We start from the raw sequence: 19731 nt of genomic DNA, 5'->3' as shown, positions 1-19731 counted from the left end.
TCCAACCTGTACATACAAACCTGCAAGATGGTCTCATTTCAGTCCTTCTGTTTTTCTTTTCTTCCCTCAGAGCCAAAACCTGTGTTTATAAACCAGGAGCAGGTGCAGAAAGAGGTGAGTGCTGCCCTGGCAGCAAGTGCCTCCCTCAGCTGTGAAGTAGCACAGGATCCAACTGGAGTAAAATGGTTCAAGGATGGAAGACTGCTTGCCTCCTCCAGAAGGTTCAAACTGGAATGTGTGGGCAAAACACGGCGTCTGGTTGTGGAGCAGCTGGAGAAGAAAGATGCTAGAGAATACATCTGCGAGGCTGCTGGCCAGAAGATGACCTTCGAGCTGGAAACAACTGGTGAGCATTCAGAAATTCTCAGCCAGGATTTTGTAGCCTTGTTGTGAACTGGGTTTTAGGGTGAAATCTCAGTTTTCTTTGCACCTGACAGTGTGAGAATTTGCTCTGGCACTTTGTGTACCTCCCCGGTGCTCAGCTGTTCCTTCCCTTACTTGGGGATAACGTCATTTATTCAAGGTGATGTCCAAACGGGCTTGTTAACAGTCCTCCGTAGTGCTTTAAGCTGTCATAGGTCAGCCAGAATTTATGCATGTTCTATAGCTATTCCTACATGTTGAAAACACTGCACTGTGCTTAAGCTTCAGCATATGTGCCAGTAAGTACAGTTCCATTAATTCTAGGGGAGTGGGTGAATTAAGCATAGATCTGAAGGCTCCCTTTGCTGAGTGCAGAGATGGAAGGACTAATGTAGATTTGACTTGATATTTTCCCTTCTATGATGGGAAGGAGCTCCGTCAAAGTAAAAAAGTGGGCATTACTTCCCAGGGAAATAAGAGAAGTCTCATTATTCACAGGTGGTGAACTCTCATTTTCTCTCTCAGTCTGCAACCAGGTTGGGTTGCTGTTTCAGTACAGGCTGTTTTATGCAGGAACTCTGCTCCTCTGGTTAATCCAAGTTGTATCCAGGCCCTTCAGAAGGAAAGGGAAATAGCAGCACAGAAATATGGTCTGATTCTGACACAAATAAGTGCAGACCTGGAGAGTTAAAAGGGATTGTGTGATGTTCAAGGGATTTTGAAGCAAAGATGTCCCCTAGGTAAGATTTGTGGCTGACATTCCCTATACACTGTGGGCACACAAGCTAAGGAGAGACTAGTGATGAGCATGCAGAGAAGCCAATGATTCAGACAGGTTTGTAGTGACACGACATTGTAGAGTTCTGTCTAGTTCTCCTTGGCATAGTTTGGAAAATGAAGATGAGGAGATTGGTGGTAACCAATATGGGTTCCTCAAAGTCAAGCCATGCCTGACAAACTTGGTGGCCTTTCATGATGGAGTAACAGCATCAGTGGATAATGGGAGAGCAACTGACATCATCTACTTGGACCTGTGCAGAGCATTTGATCCTGTCCTGCATGACATCCTGGTCACCAAACTGGAGAAAAATGGTTTTGATGGATGGACCAGTTGCAGGATAGGGAACTGTCTGGATGGTCAGACTTAGAGAGCTGCAGTCAATAGTTCAGTGTCCAGGTGGAGGGTGGTGTTGGGACCAGTGTTATTTAACATTTTTGTAGGCAACAAGGACAGTGGAATCAAATGCAGCCTCAGCAAGTTTGCAGATGACACCAAGCTGAGCGGTGCTGTTGATGTGCTAGAGGGAAGGGATGCTACCCAGAGGGACCTGGACAGGCTGGAGAGGTGGGCCCTTGGCAGCCTCATGAACTTGAGTGTGGCCAAGTACAAGGCCCTGCACCTGGGTCAGGGCAATCCCAAGCACAGGCACAGGCTTAGAGGAGAATGATTTGAGAGAAGCCTTGACCCTGAGGAGAAGAGTTGGTGTGGAGGGAGGTGTCCCTGCCTATAGCAGGGGGACTGGAACTAAATGACCTTAAAGATTCAGTCAGTTCTATTGTATTTCTACCCTTAATTTTGCTTGAAAGGTTTTAGAATAAATGAGATTCTGGTTTCCATGAAAACTGTTTGCAGGGAGCTCCATTGTAGCTAGTAAGTCTATCTTTTAGTTCAATGGCAATAATGCATTGACTGTGTTGAAGAGAGAAATGACTCAGGAATGGATGATGGTTTAGAATAAAACATAATCCTACTTATTTTCTATGCAAATATGTGTAAGGAAAAGATGCTGCACTCAGTTCTGGAAATACCCTGACAAATATATCTCTACTGTTTCACAGCTGAAGATATCAAGATTGTTAAAGCACTGGAAGATGTGGAAGTGAATGAATATGGGAGTGCATCTTTTGTCTGTGAGATTTCACACGATGAGGTTCAGAGCCAGTGGTACAAAGATGACAACAAGCTGAAGGCTGATGACAACATCAGTATGCGGCAAGATGGTAGGGTGTAAGAGGGGGATCTTTCTCCTGAGTGGGGGGTGGGTTGGAGATCAAGCATATAAGACATCTGAAATGAAGAAGGTTCAGAAGGGAGTTCCCCTTTTGTTTTGGGACTGAGGTTAGGGTGGAACAAGTGACATGGTGGGATGCTTAGTGTGGGAAGTGTGATGCTATCCCACCATCCCACACTGCCGGGAGCAGGTAGGAAATGAGTGCAGTTATTTCGAAAGTGGGGGTGAACAGGGCAGTCAGTTCACCTCTCCAAAGAGGTTTTGTCTGACAGTGAGTGTGATCCTTCTGTATCAGGTACTTTGAAGGTGACGGTGGCCACATTTGGTCAGTCCTTGTAGAAGCCATGTTTAGATTACGCTTTGGTGGGGATGTGGACGTGGAGGAATGGGTGGTTTCATTGACATGAGAGAACAGGCAGTGATGCTGTGAAACCAGATGGATGATGCTCAGCCTGGCCACGTGCCTCAGAGCTCTTTGCTCAAGGAAGCCAAGTGTAGTTGTGGGTTTGCTCTCAAGAGCACAGTTTGGTAGGGATGAGCTGGCGGTTGGACTAGATGACCTTAGTGGTCTTTTCCAGCCTTAGTGACTCTGTGGTTCTCTGCTTCAGGAAAGAGCTACTCGCTGACTTACACACGTGTCCAAGTCAAGGATGCAGCAGAAATAAAATCTCTAGCAGAAAAGGCAGAATCTCGTGCCCATCTTTCAGTTAAAGGTAATTATGCTTCTCATGACAATTTTGATTAAATTATGTTATAAATGAGCTAACATCCTTTGCTTTAATTTCAAGGAAGTTAAACACCACCAGGACCTTTCACAGAAATAAAAACTTCTACCTACCTACCTTTCTGCCCACAAAATATCCAGCTTCTCTTTTGCAATTTACTTTCGCTAAGTAAAACAGATTATTTTCTTAGGAGGTTGATTTTCTACGTTTAGACTTCAGATTTGTGTTTGAACGTTGAGGGATAAAAAACATAGCTTGACTTTTTCTTCATTTTCTCTTGCTGTTTGAAAAGAGCACAGGGTTGTTTTTTTTTTTTTTAATATATACAATGTTAGGGTATATATATGATGTTAAGTGTGATAAAGAAAACGGAGACATTTGAGTTAGCACACTACTCAAGAGTTCAGTCCCCACCTTTGCCACTGTTAACATTATAAGGGCAAGAACTTCCTGGAAAATGAATTTCTCCTAAGTAGAGTCATTACATTTGAGCTACAGAGACCTTTACTAGGTGAAAACTTGTTGTTCAGAGCTAAGTTGCTGTATTTAACCAAAGTAATTATCAATGTCCGTGTTTCATTGAACCTCTTTTCCATTTCGTAATGCGAGGAGTTTGATATCGGGATGGGAAGGTCATGGTTTGATTTGGATGTTGGACTGGGAATCAGAAGATCTGGGCTCTTTTCAGGTTGTCAGTCTTATTCTCTGACTTCTTAACAACATTCTTTTCTTTCTATTATTTTTTAATGATGTTTTAAGGCATTCTGAGCTGATAGGTGTAGTGTTCATGTGCAGTAATGCTGACGTGAGTAAGTGGGGTGATAATGTAAGGGTTTTTTACATTCCTTCTAAATCTCTGCTTTCTCTTGTTCCATCCTTCTTAAAGAGCAATCCATTAATCTAGTGAAGGAGCTGTGTGATGACTATGTGACTGAGCCTGAAGAAGCCAAATTTGAATGCGAGATATCCATTCCTTCTGTGAAACCTCCCAAGTGGTATTCCTACGTGGGGAAGTCTTACAGGCTGGCAGAAACTTGATTATGCAGCAAGAAGGCACCATCCACCAGCTGACCATACCGAAAACCACCACTGATATGACAAGCACCATTCAGTTCTCAATTGGCAAATCAAAATCCACAGCCAATCTGCTTGTCAGAGGTAACATATCCAGGCTTGGTTTACATCATGAAGATGAAGAATTAATTAACGTACAGCCTTCCTTCACTGGGGTCTTTGAAATATTGTGTGTGTGTCTGGAGGGTCTGCTCCATTTCCAGTTCAAAGCCGTTGGACAATCAATGAGACAGCTGCATCTCAGTAAAAGATCTGTTTGAATAGCTGTGATGTGCTTACTATTCAGATCTACAGAGCTGAGGTTTTGTCCTTGGCTATACCAAAGAAGTCAGATCAGGTGAAATTAATTGTATTTCTGAACTAGACAAGTTTAAGTTTGGTAGCACCTAAATTTGAAGCAGTTTGTCATTGATTTCATCTGAAAGAAACTTGCAGGCTTTTTATCTGCTGTTGTCCCCAGCGTAAGAGTCTCCATTCACATCCTAAAGTACTTGTTATATTTTCAACTCACTCTTATTCAACTCAACTCACTCTTATTTGAATAAAAGCCTCAACAATTGGGAGCAATTTGTTTTGTGGGAGCACAGAACAAGAGCTGGACCTTGCATTTGGTAGATAATATACAGTATTACTTTATAGAAATGTAGTCAATGGCATTCCCTATAGACAATCGTTTGTTTTATCTTTAGAGTGGTTCAAAGAACCATTGTGAACATGACATTAATTGGAATGGAATACACGCAAGAGACTTTCCTCTTCTTCCAATTGTCCTCATCCTTTCTTCTCTTCCACCCCTGCTTTGCAGATTACCATATAGAAATCACCAGGAAGTTGGAGGACAAGACAGCTTTGGAACGTCATTCTGTCATCCTGTCCTGTGACTTCAGGCCTTCTCCAAAAATTGTGAAATGGTTCAAGGGCCACACACTCATCAAGCCCTCTGAGAAGTACAAGATCAAGAGGGATAAGCATTCAGCAGAGCTCAAGATTCTGAAGCTGAAGCCCGATGATGCTGGTGTGTACAAGTGCAAGGCAGGAATTGCAGAGACTGAGGCCACGCTGACAGCTGAAGGTATGAGCAGGGAGGGTGACCTCTTCCATGTCCTATTTCACCTCAGATTTCTCTTCTTGGGGTTGATTTCTGCCATTCTCTCCTGCTAAATTTATAAACGTATAATGTTCACTGAGAAGATTACACAAAGATCATCTAGTCCTACCATTCTACCACATCCCAGTATGATTTATAGTAACAGTGGTAACAGTTCACCTTGTTTCCCCACAGCCCGCAATGTAGAAGTAACGAAGCACCTGCAGGATGTGGAAATTGAAGAAGAGAGCTCTGCTGTCTTCTCCTGCGAGATGTCCCATGGTGACGAGGACGTGGAATGGTTCCTGAATGGCAACCTCCTTTACACCAACAATTACAATGACATCAAGAACGTTGGCAATTGCTGCACACTGACAATGAAGCAGGTTAAGCCTGAGGATGCTGGCACAGTGACAGTGAAGTCAGACAAGGTGTCAGAAAGCGCACCTGAAGGTGATAGGTGGGTCTGATCACACCCCTCCTGGATGTAAGAGATGCTAAGGAGCTCCAGTTCATTCTATTGTGCAGCAGTCCTGCTTCTAAAGCTGACCTCTCTGGGGTGACAAGTCATCAGAGGCTTTCTTCCAGTGGAAGGTTCCATTGCAGCAGATATCAAGGAAGGAGGATGGTTTTGGTGTCCTGCCAAAGCATTCCATTGCTTTTTATCATCATTTTATTTAGCACAAGGAGAGTTACAAGAGCAGTTTCTTTTACTGCTTCAGTAACATGCAGTGTCAATGCTGTTGTCTCCAAGGATTTATGACTGAAGGAGAGATCATTCAATGTGTGTTTTGCCTCTGGGATGACTAATGACCAGGCTGTGAGCAACCTGATCTAGCTGTGAATGTCCCTTTTTATTGCAGGGGATCTGGGCTAGATGGCCTTTAAGGGTCTCTTCCAATTCTAAGGAACTTGTGCCTGAAGTGCAGAAGTGGATGAATTATACCACTTCTTCATATCCTCCCCATGATTACAGAGGAAATACAACAAAACAACATGCATGGTCTTACTGTTGTCATTTGCTTGAATACGAAGACGTCTCTTTTTTATGGTTGAGATTTTTGTTGATATGGGTCAGGAGGAACTCACACTTTTTAGCTTTCTCAATAGGCAAAAAGTTCCAGTTGCTGCAAGCCACCGAGGTAACCAATAGAGGGGCCCTGATCCCCCTTGTGCCATCGGGATGCTCTGGCACGGGATGTGCCTCAGATTCAAAGCTCCTTCCCACCTCCCAAGGAAAAGCAAAGCAACTCAAGCATCTCCAGCAAAGCTGCCCAGCAGACAGCAGGGAATGCAAACAGCTTCTGGCTGCTCCCCTGCACTCCTGTCCTAAGTAAGTGACCCCTCGAGGACTGGATGGGAAATCAGTGCATGACACACGTGAGTGTGCACAGCATTGTGCAAAGCAGTGGGGATCCATGTGTGTGTGTGTGTGTGTATTTGTGCATGGATGGTGTTGTACACACATTTGTGTCCATGAGTGTACAAACCAGTGGTGTTGCTCAGGTGTGTGTAGGTCTGTGGGTATGTGTGCAAGGACGAGCATGCACATATATGTACGTGCACAGGGGTGTGCAGAGTGTTGGAGCTGCACAAGGACATTGTGGTACCGGTGTGTGCGTGCACTTTGGGAGTGAAAGGAAGGGGTTACACATGTGTGAGTGTGTGTGCGCACAGGGCTGCACTAAGGGATGTGGTTGTGTGAGTGTGTGTGAGCACATAGATAGTGCGTGGATGCGGTGGCACAAATGTGTGCTTGCACAGGGCTGTGCTGAGGAGTTGGGCTGCACACAGGTGCACACAAAGGGATGTTTGAACCCTTTGCCCCTAAGAACAGTTTTCCAGTGTCTCTCGTCCAAGAATTCTTTGAACAGCCTGCAGCTGACTCTCCTGAAGCTCAGGGTCCTGACTTTGCTTTTTGCCAGGCCCGCATTCCTTGAGATGAGGAACTCTAGGAGGGCATGGTCACTACAGCCCTGACCACCTCCAGTCTTAACCCCTGCTGTGCAGCATGTCCAGTAATGCTTCCCTTCACAGAATCACAGAATTACCCGGGTTGGAAGGGACCTCAAGGATCATGTAGTTCCAACCCCCCTGCCTAGCAGGGCCACCAAACATACACATTTACTAGATCAGGTTGCCCAGGGCCCTGTCCAACCTGGTCTTGAACACCTCCAAGGACGGGGCATCCACAACCTCACTGGGCAGCCTGTTCCAGGACCTAACCACCCTTCTAGTAAAGAACTTTCCCCTAACATCCAACCTAAATCTTCCCTCCTTCAACTTAAAACCATTTCCCCTAGTCCTGCTATTATCAGCCCTTTCGAAGAGTTTACTCCCCTCCTGGGAGTAAGTTCCCTTCAGGTATTGAAAGGCTGCAATGAGGTCACCTCGCAACCTTCTCTTCTCCAGGCTGAACAAACCCAACTCCCTCAGCCTGTCCTCATAGGGGAGGTGCTCCAGCCCCCTGATCATCTTTGTGGCCCTCCTCTGGACCCTTTCCAAAATTTCCATATCTTTTTTGTACTGAGGGCTCCACACCTGGACACAGTACTCCAGATGGGGCCTCACAAGAGCAGAGTAGAGAGGGACGATCACCTCCCTATCCCTGCTGACCACCCCTCTCCTGATGGAGCCCAGGATCCCATTTGCTTTCCGGGCTGCCAGAGCGCACTGCTGGCTCATGTTAAGTTTCTCATCTATCAGGACCCCTAGGTCTTTTTCAGCCGAGCTGCTCTCAAGGACAACTCCTCCCAGCCTGTACAGGTGCCTGGGGTTCTTCCGGCCCAAGTGCAAAACCTTGCACTTTGCCGTGTTGAACCTCATTAGGTTCACCCGAGCCCAGCTTTCCAGCCTGTCAAGGTCCCTCTGAATGGCATCTGTTCCCTCCACCGTATCGACTGCACCACTCAGCTTGGTGTCATCAGCAAACTTGCTGAGGGTGCACTCCATTCCCTCATCGATGTCATTAATAAAGATGTTAAAGAGCACCGGTCCCAAGACAGACCCTTGAGGGACGCCGCTCGTTACCGGCCTCCACCTGGACATAGAGCCATTGACCACCACCCTCTGTCTGCGGCCTTTCAACCAATTGCTTATCCATCTAGTTGTCCACCCATCAAATCCACCTCCCTCCAATTTGGAGATGAGGATGTGATGGGGGACCATGTCAAAGGCCTTGCTCAGGTCCAGGTAAATGACATCGGTCGCCTTCCCTTCATCCACCAACGCCGTCACTCCATCATAGAAGGCCACAAGATTAGTTAAGCATGACCTTCCCCTGGTGAAGCCATGCTGGCTGTCTCGGATCACATGCTTGTTCTTTATGCGATCAAGCATGTTGTCCAGGAGGATCTGTTCCATAATCTTCCCAGGCACAGAGGTGACACTCACCGGCCTGTAGTTACCCGGGTCGTCCCTGCTCCCCTTCTTGTAAATGGGAGTGACGTGACCCTTCCTCCAATCATCCAGGACCTCACCTGACAGCCACGACTTCTCAAATATGATGGAGAGCGGCTCAGCATCACCTCAGCCAGCTCCTTCAGGACCCTGGGATGCACGCCATCTGGCCCCATAGACTTATACTCATTCAGTCTAAGGAGGCACTCTCGGACTTGCTCTACCCTTACAGTGGGGAGGGATTTACCTCCTTGGTCCCCACATGGAGGTATGGGGGTGCAAGACTTATGGACGTGAAAAAGACTAGAATCCTGGCCACCAGTGAAGACCGAGGTGAAGAACTCATTCAGCACCTCAGCTTTCTCTTCATCTGTTGAAGCCATTTCTCCTTTTAAATTTACCAGAGTAGGCACGCCCATTTTGGCCTGTCTCTTCTGGCCAATGTACCTGTAGAAGGTTTTCTTGTTGTTTTTCACATCCCTCGCCAAGTTCAGTTCTGCCTGAGCCTTGGCTTTCCTGATCCCACATCTGCAAGTTCGGACGGCATCCCTGTATTCTTCCCGGGTGACACAGCCTTGTTTCCAGAGCTTGTACACCCCTTTCTTCACCCTCAGTTCTCTTAGCAGGTCCTTGCTGAGCCATGCCGGTTTTCTACCTCTCCTGCCCACTTTCTTAATCAGGGGAATGGAGACCTCTTGTGCTGCCAGGAGGGCATCCTTGAACAGTAGCCAGCTCTCCTCAACGTCCTTATCTTTGAGGGCAGCGCGCCAGGGGATCTTGGCCAGCATTCCATTGAGTAGCTTGAAGTCTGCTCTTCTAAAGTTGAGCATCCTGGTCCTGCTCTTTGCCAGGCCCACATCGCTTGAGATCACAAACTCAACCAGGGCATGATCGCTGGAGCCCAGGCAGCCTCCAACCTTGACGCCTTTGATGATCTCCTCAGCGTTGGTGAGCAGCAGGTCCAGCAACGCTTGACCTCTGGTCGGTCTGTCCAATACCTTCCCTTCTGCTTGGTGTGCTTAATGCTTGGCCCACAAAGTTATTCCCAGTGCAGTCCAGCAGTCTCTCAGACAGCTTGCAGCCAGCCATGCTGATTTCCCAGCCTGACTGGAATCCCCCATCAAGTTGAGAGTCAGTGAGCGCGGTGCTTCTGGTAGCTGCAGTAAGCAGGGCCCATCAACAGGCTCCCTTGACCAGGCGGCCTGGAGCAGACCCTCACCTCCAGAAGCCCATTATTGGTTCAGTCCCGAATTTTACCCGCAAGTTCTCAACGTGATCGTGGCTGTTCTTAGTCCTTTGCAGTCAGCTTCTTCATAGAGAGGGCAAATACCTTGCCCTCCGGAATTCCATAGTAACAATCATGTCTCCTTTATGTCAGGTGAGGTGTTTTTTGTTGTTGTTGTTTTTTGTTTGCTTGTTTGTTTGTTTTCCATTTTCTAGGTAGAAAATTTAATTTCTGAGCCAGGAGAAGAAGAAGTGCAACATGTAACAATCTTCCTGGCACTGTGCAGTTTGCATGAGTAGCCAAGTGCTCCTCAGGTAACGTGTGCTGCAGAGCTGACCTTGGTGGCAGGGGTTGTGTCTTCATTTTCTTCCTGTCATGTGGGAACATAAGAAGACTCTTCAGAGCAGGAGCTGCAGAGGAAGATGAACGGCATGAGAAGGTAAGGCTAGGAACCAAGGACACCTCCAGAAAGAACAGAAAAACTAAGTCATTTAAGATGCATTATGGCCGTGTGATACTGTCCGTGACTGGAGGAGAAGCACATGGCTAGGAATGACTGATGGCTCTGGTGGGATGAGTGCCTACGTGCGCCGTAAAGGAGAGTTTGTGGGATGTTCTGTGGACATGTGAAGGCTGTGGGAAAGTTAAGAGAGAAAACGTGTGAATTCACAGAAGTGGTATTAGAACCTGGAATAAACCATTTGGATCACTCACATCTGAGTCCGTGCCAGATTGTCGCACTGTCAGAACCTGAGGCCTGGGATTTTCCTTTAGTAGTGCCAACTGCCTGTTGTAAATGAGAAAAGATATTACTAAACATAGCTTCCCTCCTTGTAGTTTTGATATTTCTGTCTTTGCATTCCTTTAGCACCCAGGGTGTTGATGCAGCTGCACAAATCCGCTGTACTGTCCTCCTGTTTTGCATGGAAGAATGGTAAAATAGCAATCTCTGGGTGAAATTTTGTTCAGGCGTTTTCCTTTCTGTGCCCCTAGGAAGCAATGGCTTGGAAATGGCAGTGCCGCCTGGGAACCCACACAGCAACCCAGTATCTCATTGTCTGGGTCTGTGAAAAACCACAATGATGACAAAAGATGTTTCAATTCTGTCTGTGCTGTCAGTGCAGCCCTGAGGAGCAGTGTGGGCATGGCATGGCAGGGAGAAGGGATTTCCCTTCCAATGGGAAAGTGCCTGTTCATGTGTTGGTATGTAACCGCTCCATGGCCTGCTCCATGTGCTTCTGAATGGGCAGCTCAACTTTTGTGTCACTCAGCCACCTGTGGCAGAGGTCAGGATTAGTGCCTTTCAAGGAGCTGAGAAGCATTTCTTGCTCAAGTCCTGCTTCCAAGCTTAACCACCTACAATGAAGTAGATGTCGTTTTTCTGGTGTCCTTCAATTCCGTGTCCGCATTTTCCCAAAAGCAAAAGAATTTGGAGTTAACCAGCTGCAGTGAAGTGAGCGATTTCAGTGCCTATTTCTGATGGTGGCAATGAGTTCAGAGGTCACACTTAATTGACGGTGCCTGTTTCCATTCTGACAAAGGCTGTAGTTTCAGCTGACTTCCCGAGGCTGCCATGTGTGGTGGTGACACAGCCTTGGGCTTGTGCGTTTGCATGACTCCCACCTTTCCTTTCTGTGTCTTGCAGGTCAGCTGGTGCTGGAAGCGGCCGGTATCTGAGTAGGAATGAAGGTGAGTGCAGGAGCAGCTGCTGAGGGGAGGAAGGAAGTCCATGCTAATGAGCTCTGAAGCATCTGCGGGTCCGGTACCAGAATAGGCAGCAGTGATGCAGGGGGCTCCTCGGCAGGAAGCTGGCTGATCCAAATGCTTGCTGAGAGTTTGGAAGCCCAAACCCTTATGGTCTCTGTAAGGGTGGTTAATAAAAAGATATTAACCAAGATGGTGGTAAATAGCCTAAGGTTATTAGCAAAGGGAAACTCACCAATATCGATACCTTGACTAGAAAGCTGAGGCAGCCTCAACTAGGGAGCAATCTCTAAGACATGCTGTCTCAGAGGTGGTCAGCCTTTAAATGAGGTCTCAGAGGAGGTTGAGTCGAGGTCCACCCCTTCTGGGAGCACAGCTAGATTACTCTCACCTGTGCTCCCGCAGCTGACCCAATACTTGCCTCAGCTGATTAATCAGAGGTTCAAGCTGTGATTTCCCATACAGTCTCTAAGCTGAAGGCAGCATCTCCTTGATCTGATGGTGGTGTGCCTGAGTGAGGGAGTGATCCAAGCTGGATGCAGAAGAGTCATCTTAATTTCTCTGCTATTTTACTTCAGATGACACCTATTGGGTGTTGGTTTCTTAAAATTTGGATCTAGGAGGTGGTCTCTTCCTTTGCTTCTGTTGAAAGCACAGAAGTGCAGCAGGAGTAGAAGACAAAGAGGTTTTCTTGGTGACAGGAACACCAATTATTTGATTCAAATGTGTAACTGATGTAGATGGTGAAGAACAGATCTGCCTCAAAGACATGCTTGATCACATAAGAAATGAGCATGTGATCCAAGACAGGCAGCGTGGCTTTAGCAGGGGAAGGCCATGCCTAACCAGTCTGGTGGCCTTCTATGATGGAGTGACGGCATTTGTGGACAAAAGGAAGGTAACAGATGTCATTGACCTGGACTTGAGCAAGATCTTTGACATTGCCCTCCACCACATCCTTATCTCTAAACTGGAGGGATGTGGATTTGACAGGTGGACCACCTGGTGGATAAGGGATTGGTTGAAAGGCCACAGACAGAGGGTGGTGATTCATGGTTCTATGTCCAGGTGGAGGCCGATAACAAGTGGTGTCATCCAGGAGTCTGTCTTGGGACCAGTGCTTTTTTACATGGTTATCAGAGACACCAATGATGCAATGGAGTGCACCTTCTGCTGTTTGCTGAGTGGTGCGGCTGACGCAGTGGAAGGAAGGGATGCCATTCAGAGGGAGCTCAACCGAGAGGTTGGCCTACGTGAATCTAATGAGGTTGAACACAGCAAAGTGCAAGGTTTTGCACTTGGGCTGGAGGAATCCCAGGCATTTCTACAGACTGGGAGGAGCAGTCCTTAAGAGAAGCCCCGCAGAGAAGGACCTGGGGGTCCTGGTGGATGAAAAACAGAACGTGAGCCATCAGCGTGCTCTTGCAGCTCAGAGAGCAAATGGTCCCCTGGGCTCCATCAGAAGAGGGGATGGCCAGCAGGGACAGGGAGGTGATTGATCTTCATGATCCTTGAGGTCCCTTCCAACCCGGGCCATTCTATGATTCTGTGATTACACTCGCTGTCAGAAAGAATGGCAGCTGTACAGAAGCTGGATATATTTTGGGACAGTTCTTGTAACCAGTTGATTTTAAGACCTTGCCCGAGTCAAGAGTCTAAATTGAGTGTCAGAAGAAAGCTGGTAAAGTGGCTATTGCTCATTCTTTTTCATTTGCTGATTCTTTCATTCGGGTTCCTTTTCCAAAGGAGATTCTGGTGATGGAAGCAATTGAAGAAAGAACCAAAGCAGCTCTTGCCAAGAGTGCTTGAAGTCCCTGTGGAGAGAAGCAAAGAACTTGGGCTTCCTCTGGGATGCTCCCCACCATGTCTCAGGAAGGAGACAACTGCTGTTCCACTTTCTGCTCTGTGTGTGGAAAGGTACGTCTGGGTTTCTTCTGCTTGTTTATTCTTTCTTTTTCAGGCTTTGAAGGAGAAGGGGTGGAGCAACGGGAGACTCACTGGTCGTTTGTTACCTCAAGAACAGGATGGATTCTGCATTGACTGTGAAAAACCTGGGCTAGTAGCATGGGCATGTTTCAGGCTGGACTTTTCCTTCTTGGTTTCCTTTTGGCTACAGGGAGACAGCTGTCTAAAGGTGTGTTTTCATACCCACTCTCCAAAACCATGTTTCATTGTTGCAGGTGGTTCAGTGTGCTCTTGCAGTGCAGATGCTGTAGTTTGCTGTAGAATCTGAATTGTTTCTGTTCCTAGGGGAGGACTGGGAGGAGGTAGTGAGAAGAGAATTCAATGCCTTAGGTGTATCTTAGTGAGAAATGTTGGCATGAGGTGCTGAAAGTCTTGAGTTGTCAAAGGCCAGTGAGGCTCAGACTCCTTAACCTGCTGGAGCAGGGTGGAAGCAAGGAGTGGGCACTGCCGTCCCACAAGCTGCGCTTGGTTCTGGTCTGCCAGGTCTGTGCTGGCCTGGATTTCTTCTGAGAAGTTTGTTGGAGCTGCTTGGAGTAGTGAAGGGTGGGGAGGAAGTGCTGCTCAAGAGCTAAGGCTCTGCATGATCATCTTGGATGGTTTTAACCATGATATCTGAAGACATAGTTTCCATCAGAATGATCCCAACATTGTGCGAGTGTCTCAGATGTATGAGAGCACCCGCCTCCTCCAGCTGAGCCATAGGAAAGCTAACTGTGCCCAGTAATTACAGCTTCTGCAGATTGAATATGCTTCCAAGTGTTTTCCTTAGTGATCAATAATGTCCCAGCACTCTGAGATTCCATCTCTGGCACAGTCTAGAGCATCTCTGCAATCCTTGGTTGCTGGAGGGCACGTGGTGAGTGCATGGACAGGGTGGCACAAACGCGTGCGTGTGCTGAGGAGTTGGGTTGCACGCAGGTGCACACAAAGGGGTGTTTGTGGAAGGTGTAGGCACGTAGGTGTTCCCAGGGATGGTTTGCACACGTCTGTGAATGCAAAGGAGGGCACACGATGCAGAGTGTGCATGGGGGTGTGCAAAGCAGGCAGGGTGGTGAATGGGTGTGCGTGTGCACATGGATAGGGGAAGGTTGGGGTTACAGGTTGACCTGTGCTGAGGTGAGTGGGGACTCACGGTGTTGCTCAGTGGTAGATTGGTTCACACTGAGTGCTAACAGGAAACTCGCACACCCTTTTTGTTTCAGCTGTGCCAGCGCTGTGATCCCTTGCTGCAGGGATGGGGTGTTGGAAGGATGGTGTGCGTGCCGAGCTCCCATCTCTTGCAGGAATCAAGTGTAGAGCAAAAGGGATGTTTGGGCCAGGTGACTGTAAGAAGGCTGGCTGCTTTGGATGGTGGTAGCTGATGGAAACAGGTGCTCTGGGGACCGTTCAGCTTTTAACAGAAGACAGGGGTCCTGCAGCAAGAACGACTAGGTTCTCAAATGGCTTCAGACGTGCACACCGACTACATCCCCGCAGACATTTACCGGTAGGTGGCTCTTGCAGAAGAAGATTCAAGCAGCAGAACCTTTTGCTCAGCTACAGCACACAAATGCTACAAAAGCAGGAACAACCTGCAAGCTCTGGGTCTGTTTGTCTTGCACAGGCATGCACTAACTGCGTTTGATGGTACCCCCCATCCTTGATTTCCTTCCCTGCTTCTTGTCTGATGACGCTGCTGAGCCAGGAACAAGCTGCCCAGTGTGGCAGAGCATGGTGCAGAGCTGTGCTGGGACCTCCTCCCCTTCATCTGCTGCAGATCAGTGCCCCACACATGCCATTGGGATGCTCTGGCACGGGATGTGCCTCCAACCCAAAGCTCCTTCCCACCTCCCAAGGAAAAACAAAGCAACCCAAGCATCTCCAGCAAAGCTGCCCAGCAGACAGCAGGGAATGCAAACAGCTTCTGGCTGCTCCCCTACACTCCCGTCCTAAGTAAGAGACCCTATGAGGACTGGCTGGGAAATCAGTGCATGACACACGTGAGTGTGCACAGGATTGTGCAAAGCAGTGGGGTTCCACGAGTTTGTGTGTGTGTGTATCTCTGCTGTTATGAAAGCATGGGAAGACTTACTGAGTCCCAGATAATTACTTATCCTCAAATGATTTTTCCTGGCCAAAGTTAGAGCCTCTCACAGGTAATCGAGATCAACAGGCTGTTGTTGCACAATCAACAGACACAATCTAGATGATCAGCTGAGGAAAATAAAGCATCATGCAAAGGGTACTAGATAAGTGAGCAGCTTGAGATCTGCACATTTATGTGATGCTCATGGTCTTAGACAATATTTGCCTAGAGAGGTCACATTGAATGAAAGCAAACTCTAAGATGAATGAAAATATGCACAGGAGAAGAAGCCTCTGAGGCTTCTCAAGTGTTATGACCAGAAGACATAAACTCTGTTAAAGCAAACGTTTCTCTCTATTTTTTGTGTTATTCCAGGCAGGCCTTGATTACCGCCTGAACACATGCTGTGGAAGCCCAGCTTATGCAGCACCAGAGCTAATCCAGGGCAAAGTGTCTATTGGCTCAGAGGGATGTAGAGCGGTGTTTGTTTTCCCCTCTTTCCCTTCCCTCTCCACAGAGCATTTAAAGGCAGTGGAGCTCAGGTAGGCTCTCTTGGTTTCCCTTCTGAATTCTGCTAGGTTGCATCGCTTGGTAGCTCTCAGAAGCTGTCAGTGGCCACAGACTAGAAAAGTGCAATTGGTCTCAGTTCACACAGCTGGCTGGTTTGTCTCTGGCTAATCCTGAACTGCCTCAAGCGACTGCTTTGGGGCTCTACAGAGCAGCAACTTCAGAGATCTCTTTCTATTACTAAGTGTTTGAAAGAGCAATTTGCTCTGTTAATTATCCATCATTTCTGTGCAGTCTGTTTTGTCAGACTTGTCTTTAGCTTCCAAGTTGTATGTGAAGAATTGTTTCCGTTGTAATGCACAATGAACTAAAAATTGAGAGATGAAAATGTGAAGAGTTTTTCCAGCTTTGATTTCATGTCTGGAATTTTGGAACCCACTACTTGCAGTTGTTAATCTGTCCAAACTGGTCTGGTTTGGGATGCCCTCGTACTTCTTGAATCGCTGTTAAAGGCGGAGCAATTCCTACAAGTGCCATGGCCCCACTGTTGTTCTAATTCTTGTTTCTTTGTTTTCCACACGCTGCTTTTCAAGCCTCCTTTTTCTTTACAGTCAAAGTGAGAATTGCACTGTGAGGTGTCTGAACCTTGTTGTGCCTGTACATAAATAGAACAGCAGCAAAGCCAGACAGGTGACTGTGCTGACAGCTCTCGTAGCCAGTAACACGTAACTGTGCTAAATCCCTTGTGACGGCTTTGATTTCATTTTTGCCAGTGAAATCCTTGTAAAAGGAAGTGCAGCAGTGTGATGAGCTAAGGTGAAGATGCTGGTTTTAGTAGTGCTCTAAGCTGAGTGGAAGGGCAATTGAATGAGGGTTATATGCTTTCTCTGGGACGATAAGGTTTTATTTCCTGAGGGAAAGAGCCAGCTTTTCATGGGCTATATGTGGGCTTTGGCAAGGGCAGACAATCCAGTCTGTCAGGAAGCCATTTGAGGTGCTTCAGGTTTGTAAGCTTGTCTTTTTGTTTTTCAGGCGGATATTTGGAGCATGGGTGTAGTGCTGTATGCTCTGCTGTGTGGGTTTTCCCTTTGGATGATGACAATATGATGGCACTCTACAGGAGGATACCAGTGGGTATCAGTGGTGCTAGAATACACTGAGAAGGGAAATAGCTGAGCTTGACAAGAGGCCTTGCTTTTCGGATGGCAGAACATGCTGAGCTGTGGGTAGAAAGGCCTGTCTGCTGAATATTGTCCCTGTTTTTGCTGCTTTGTCTACCAGTATTTTGTGGATTTGGTTCTACACTTGGTTGGCCTATGTGGCACTGTAGCCTAATTCTGTACCATGATAGCATACAGAATTTAAGGAGAAGTATTTTCTTGCCAATGGGCTGGATTTTTTGTATCTGGTTCTTCAACTGGCTGCTCCCTATACTATCTGTAGTAAAAATACAGACACATCATTTGATTTCCCTGCAATGAATGTTCCTAAATGCCAGCTCTTCTCATGTCTACAAAGATCAAAGTTCTGCATTTGCTATTAGAATTTCCTCTTCCAGAATCAGGAGGTAATGTAGGACCCCACAGATTGCCTTCAGAATCCAACAGTTAGTTCTGTTTCCTTTCGGAGTGCATAACAACCTGAGCACATGAATTGAATGGCATGGCTTTTTAGTCTGGTACAAACTCTGCTGTACACTGAAACTTGGTCCATTTGTAAGCAGGACTTTGTCCATCTCTGCAGGACAGCAGAAAACCCTTTGTGCTAATCATGATGCCAAGAAGCAGAATGCGGCAGATGATCCAACTGCTTCAGGTGTTCATTTCCTTAAAACTGAGAATAGTTTTGGACTGAGAGTTTGTAAGCAGAACAGAGCTCTTAAAGCTGTCAGAGATTATTTCTGCACTGTTCAATTCTATCTGCACAACATACACAGGATCTCAGAACTGCGTTGCTTGAATTGGTGGAACTTGCTGAAGTGAACTGGGATGAGCAAGTTTTAGAACTTAGTCAGAGTGCTGTAAAAAATGGATAATCTCATGAGTATTAAGGTACAGGCTTGCTATTTCTGCACTGAATTTGTTTTTATTTTACATGGCTGTGATCTGAAAGTTGCTTGAAACGCAGGCACCTAGGCACTGTTGTGTAACTGAATTTCACACGATAGGTCCTGAAATATCCTGGAATCAAAAACTCTGACTTGTTTTAAGTCTGCTGCTTGAGTCTAATCAGGGTCATAGTGTCTGTGTGCAGTGTTTCTTTCCCTGTAATGCTCCACATCATTTCATTTTGGGAATATTGAAGGAAATGGACTATGTGCCATAACTGTTGTTAGAACAATGTATGTCTGGTGTGATCTTATGCATAGGTTCTGTAACTGCTCTTCACAGCTCAGGTGTTTGACCTTCCTTTTGGTGAAGTGATGAAATACTGCTGGTTTCTATTTGTGCTTCTAGGCACCTTGAAGCTCTTAGGAATAGAACAATTGTCTCCAGTTCTTTTCAATGATATCAGTAACAGCTCGAGTGTTGCTGCCCACTAGGTAGACCCAAAGAAGCAGATTACAGTGAAACAACACACGAGCTGGACCTGAATGAGGATCACTTTCAAGACAGTGGCTATGCTGCTTCAAGCCTACTTGCTTCTTCCTGCCGCCACTCTATTACCAAGTATCAACAACCTTTCATGATTCAACTTGCAAATGTTTGAAACTAACCCTTGTGTTTCTATGCCTTCCTAGGTGATTTGAGCCCTTGTCAACCCCAAAGATCCAAACCAAGCAGTGTCTTTCCATCAATGGAGAGTTCTTATTAAGCATGAATCGCTGCAATTCGGATGACAGCCTTCCACATGGTAACAGTGATGGACACAAGGGGCTCATCCACGTTCATGCTCTCATATCTCCTGGCTCTGCTGAAGCTCCTGACCTGAGCCTGCCAGACACAGCAGTCACCTGCCTGGATTGTGACCCAGCGCCTTTGCAGTGCTGCCCATCCCAAGCACAGCCCGAGTGTCCCAGCAGCAGCACCACCATGCAGGAGCAGGGCAGCATCAGTGAGGTGAAGCTGAGCATCTTAGATGGGGACTTAGAGTCAGGCTGCCAGTCCCAGGCACCAGGCAGCAGCACCAGCTCTGAGCCACTCTCATCTTGACAAGAGGAGTCCCATCTTCACCCTTGACCTCTCAAGCCCTCCTGTCTTTTATTGAATAAAGTCACTCTCATGCTCAGTCATCGCCTCGACTGCATTCTGAGTCTTCAATCACAGGGATTGGGATGAATGCAACAAACAGCAAGGCAGCTCAGCTTGCAATGCTATGGCTGTGGGGTTCGTGCAGGCAGAGCTCTGGGTTCCCATTTTGCCTGGCTTTGGGATGTCTGCAGCAAGATCTCTACCATTTTGTATGGGAGCAAATAATCTCTAGCATCCAGGTTGCTGCTCATGATATATCCCAGTCTTCCTGGCTGTCACTTTGTGATACTTTTCAAAGCCTTCTGATACTCTTTGATGCCTTGGCTGCTCCCTAACACCTCTGTCCTCCTGCCATGTTGACTCACGTCTCCCACTTTTAAGCTGGCTTTGCAGATCATCTCCAGCCCTGTCATC

General features: G+C 47.0%; 1 protein-coding gene across 1 annotated transcript; it reads left to right on the top strand.

Moving 5' to 3' along the window:
• The first annotated feature begins 2208 nt into the window (after positions 1-2208).
• Positions 2209-5738, top strand: LOC146760457 (obscurin-like). Its single transcript, XM_085551603.1, has 5 exons — positions 2209-2364; positions 2984-3088; positions 3987-4258; positions 4980-5246; positions 5457-5738. The coding sequence occupies exons 3-5, from the start codon at positions 4057-4059 to the stop codon at positions 5729-5731; spliced, it is 744 nt and encodes a 247-aa protein (XP_085407729.1). The 5' UTR covers positions 2209-2364; positions 2984-3088; positions 3987-4056; the 3' UTR covers positions 5732-5738.
• Positions 5739-19731: the final 13993 nt, after the last annotated feature.

The sequence above is a fragment of the Coturnix japonica genome, chromosome 6 (genome assembly GCF_054131305.1).
Source record: "Coturnix japonica strain WE chromosome 6, WE-NBRP24, whole genome shotgun sequence".
NCBI classification, from domain to species: domain Eukaryota; kingdom Metazoa; phylum Chordata; class Aves; order Galliformes; family Phasianidae; genus Coturnix; species Coturnix japonica.
The sequence above is the reverse complement of the archived record's forward strand: the minus strand, read 5'-3'. Positions and strand labels throughout refer to the sequence as shown.

What these genes read in the sequence shown, in the direction of transcription:
- LOC146760457 (XM_085551603.1), top strand. Translation starts at nt 4,057, where the DNA reads ATGCGAGATATCCATTCCTTCTGTGAAACCTCCCAAGTGGTATTCCTA. An exon ending in AGCCAATCTGCTTGTCAGAG is followed by an intron (nt 4,259 to 4,979) that starts GTAACATATCCA and finishes CCTGCTTTGCAG; the next exon opens with ATTACCATATAGAAATCACC. An exon ending in GGCCACGCTGACAGCTGAAG is followed by an intron (nt 5,247 to 5,456) that starts GTATGAGCAGGG and finishes GTTTCCCCACAG; the next exon opens with CCCGCAATGTAGAAGTAACG.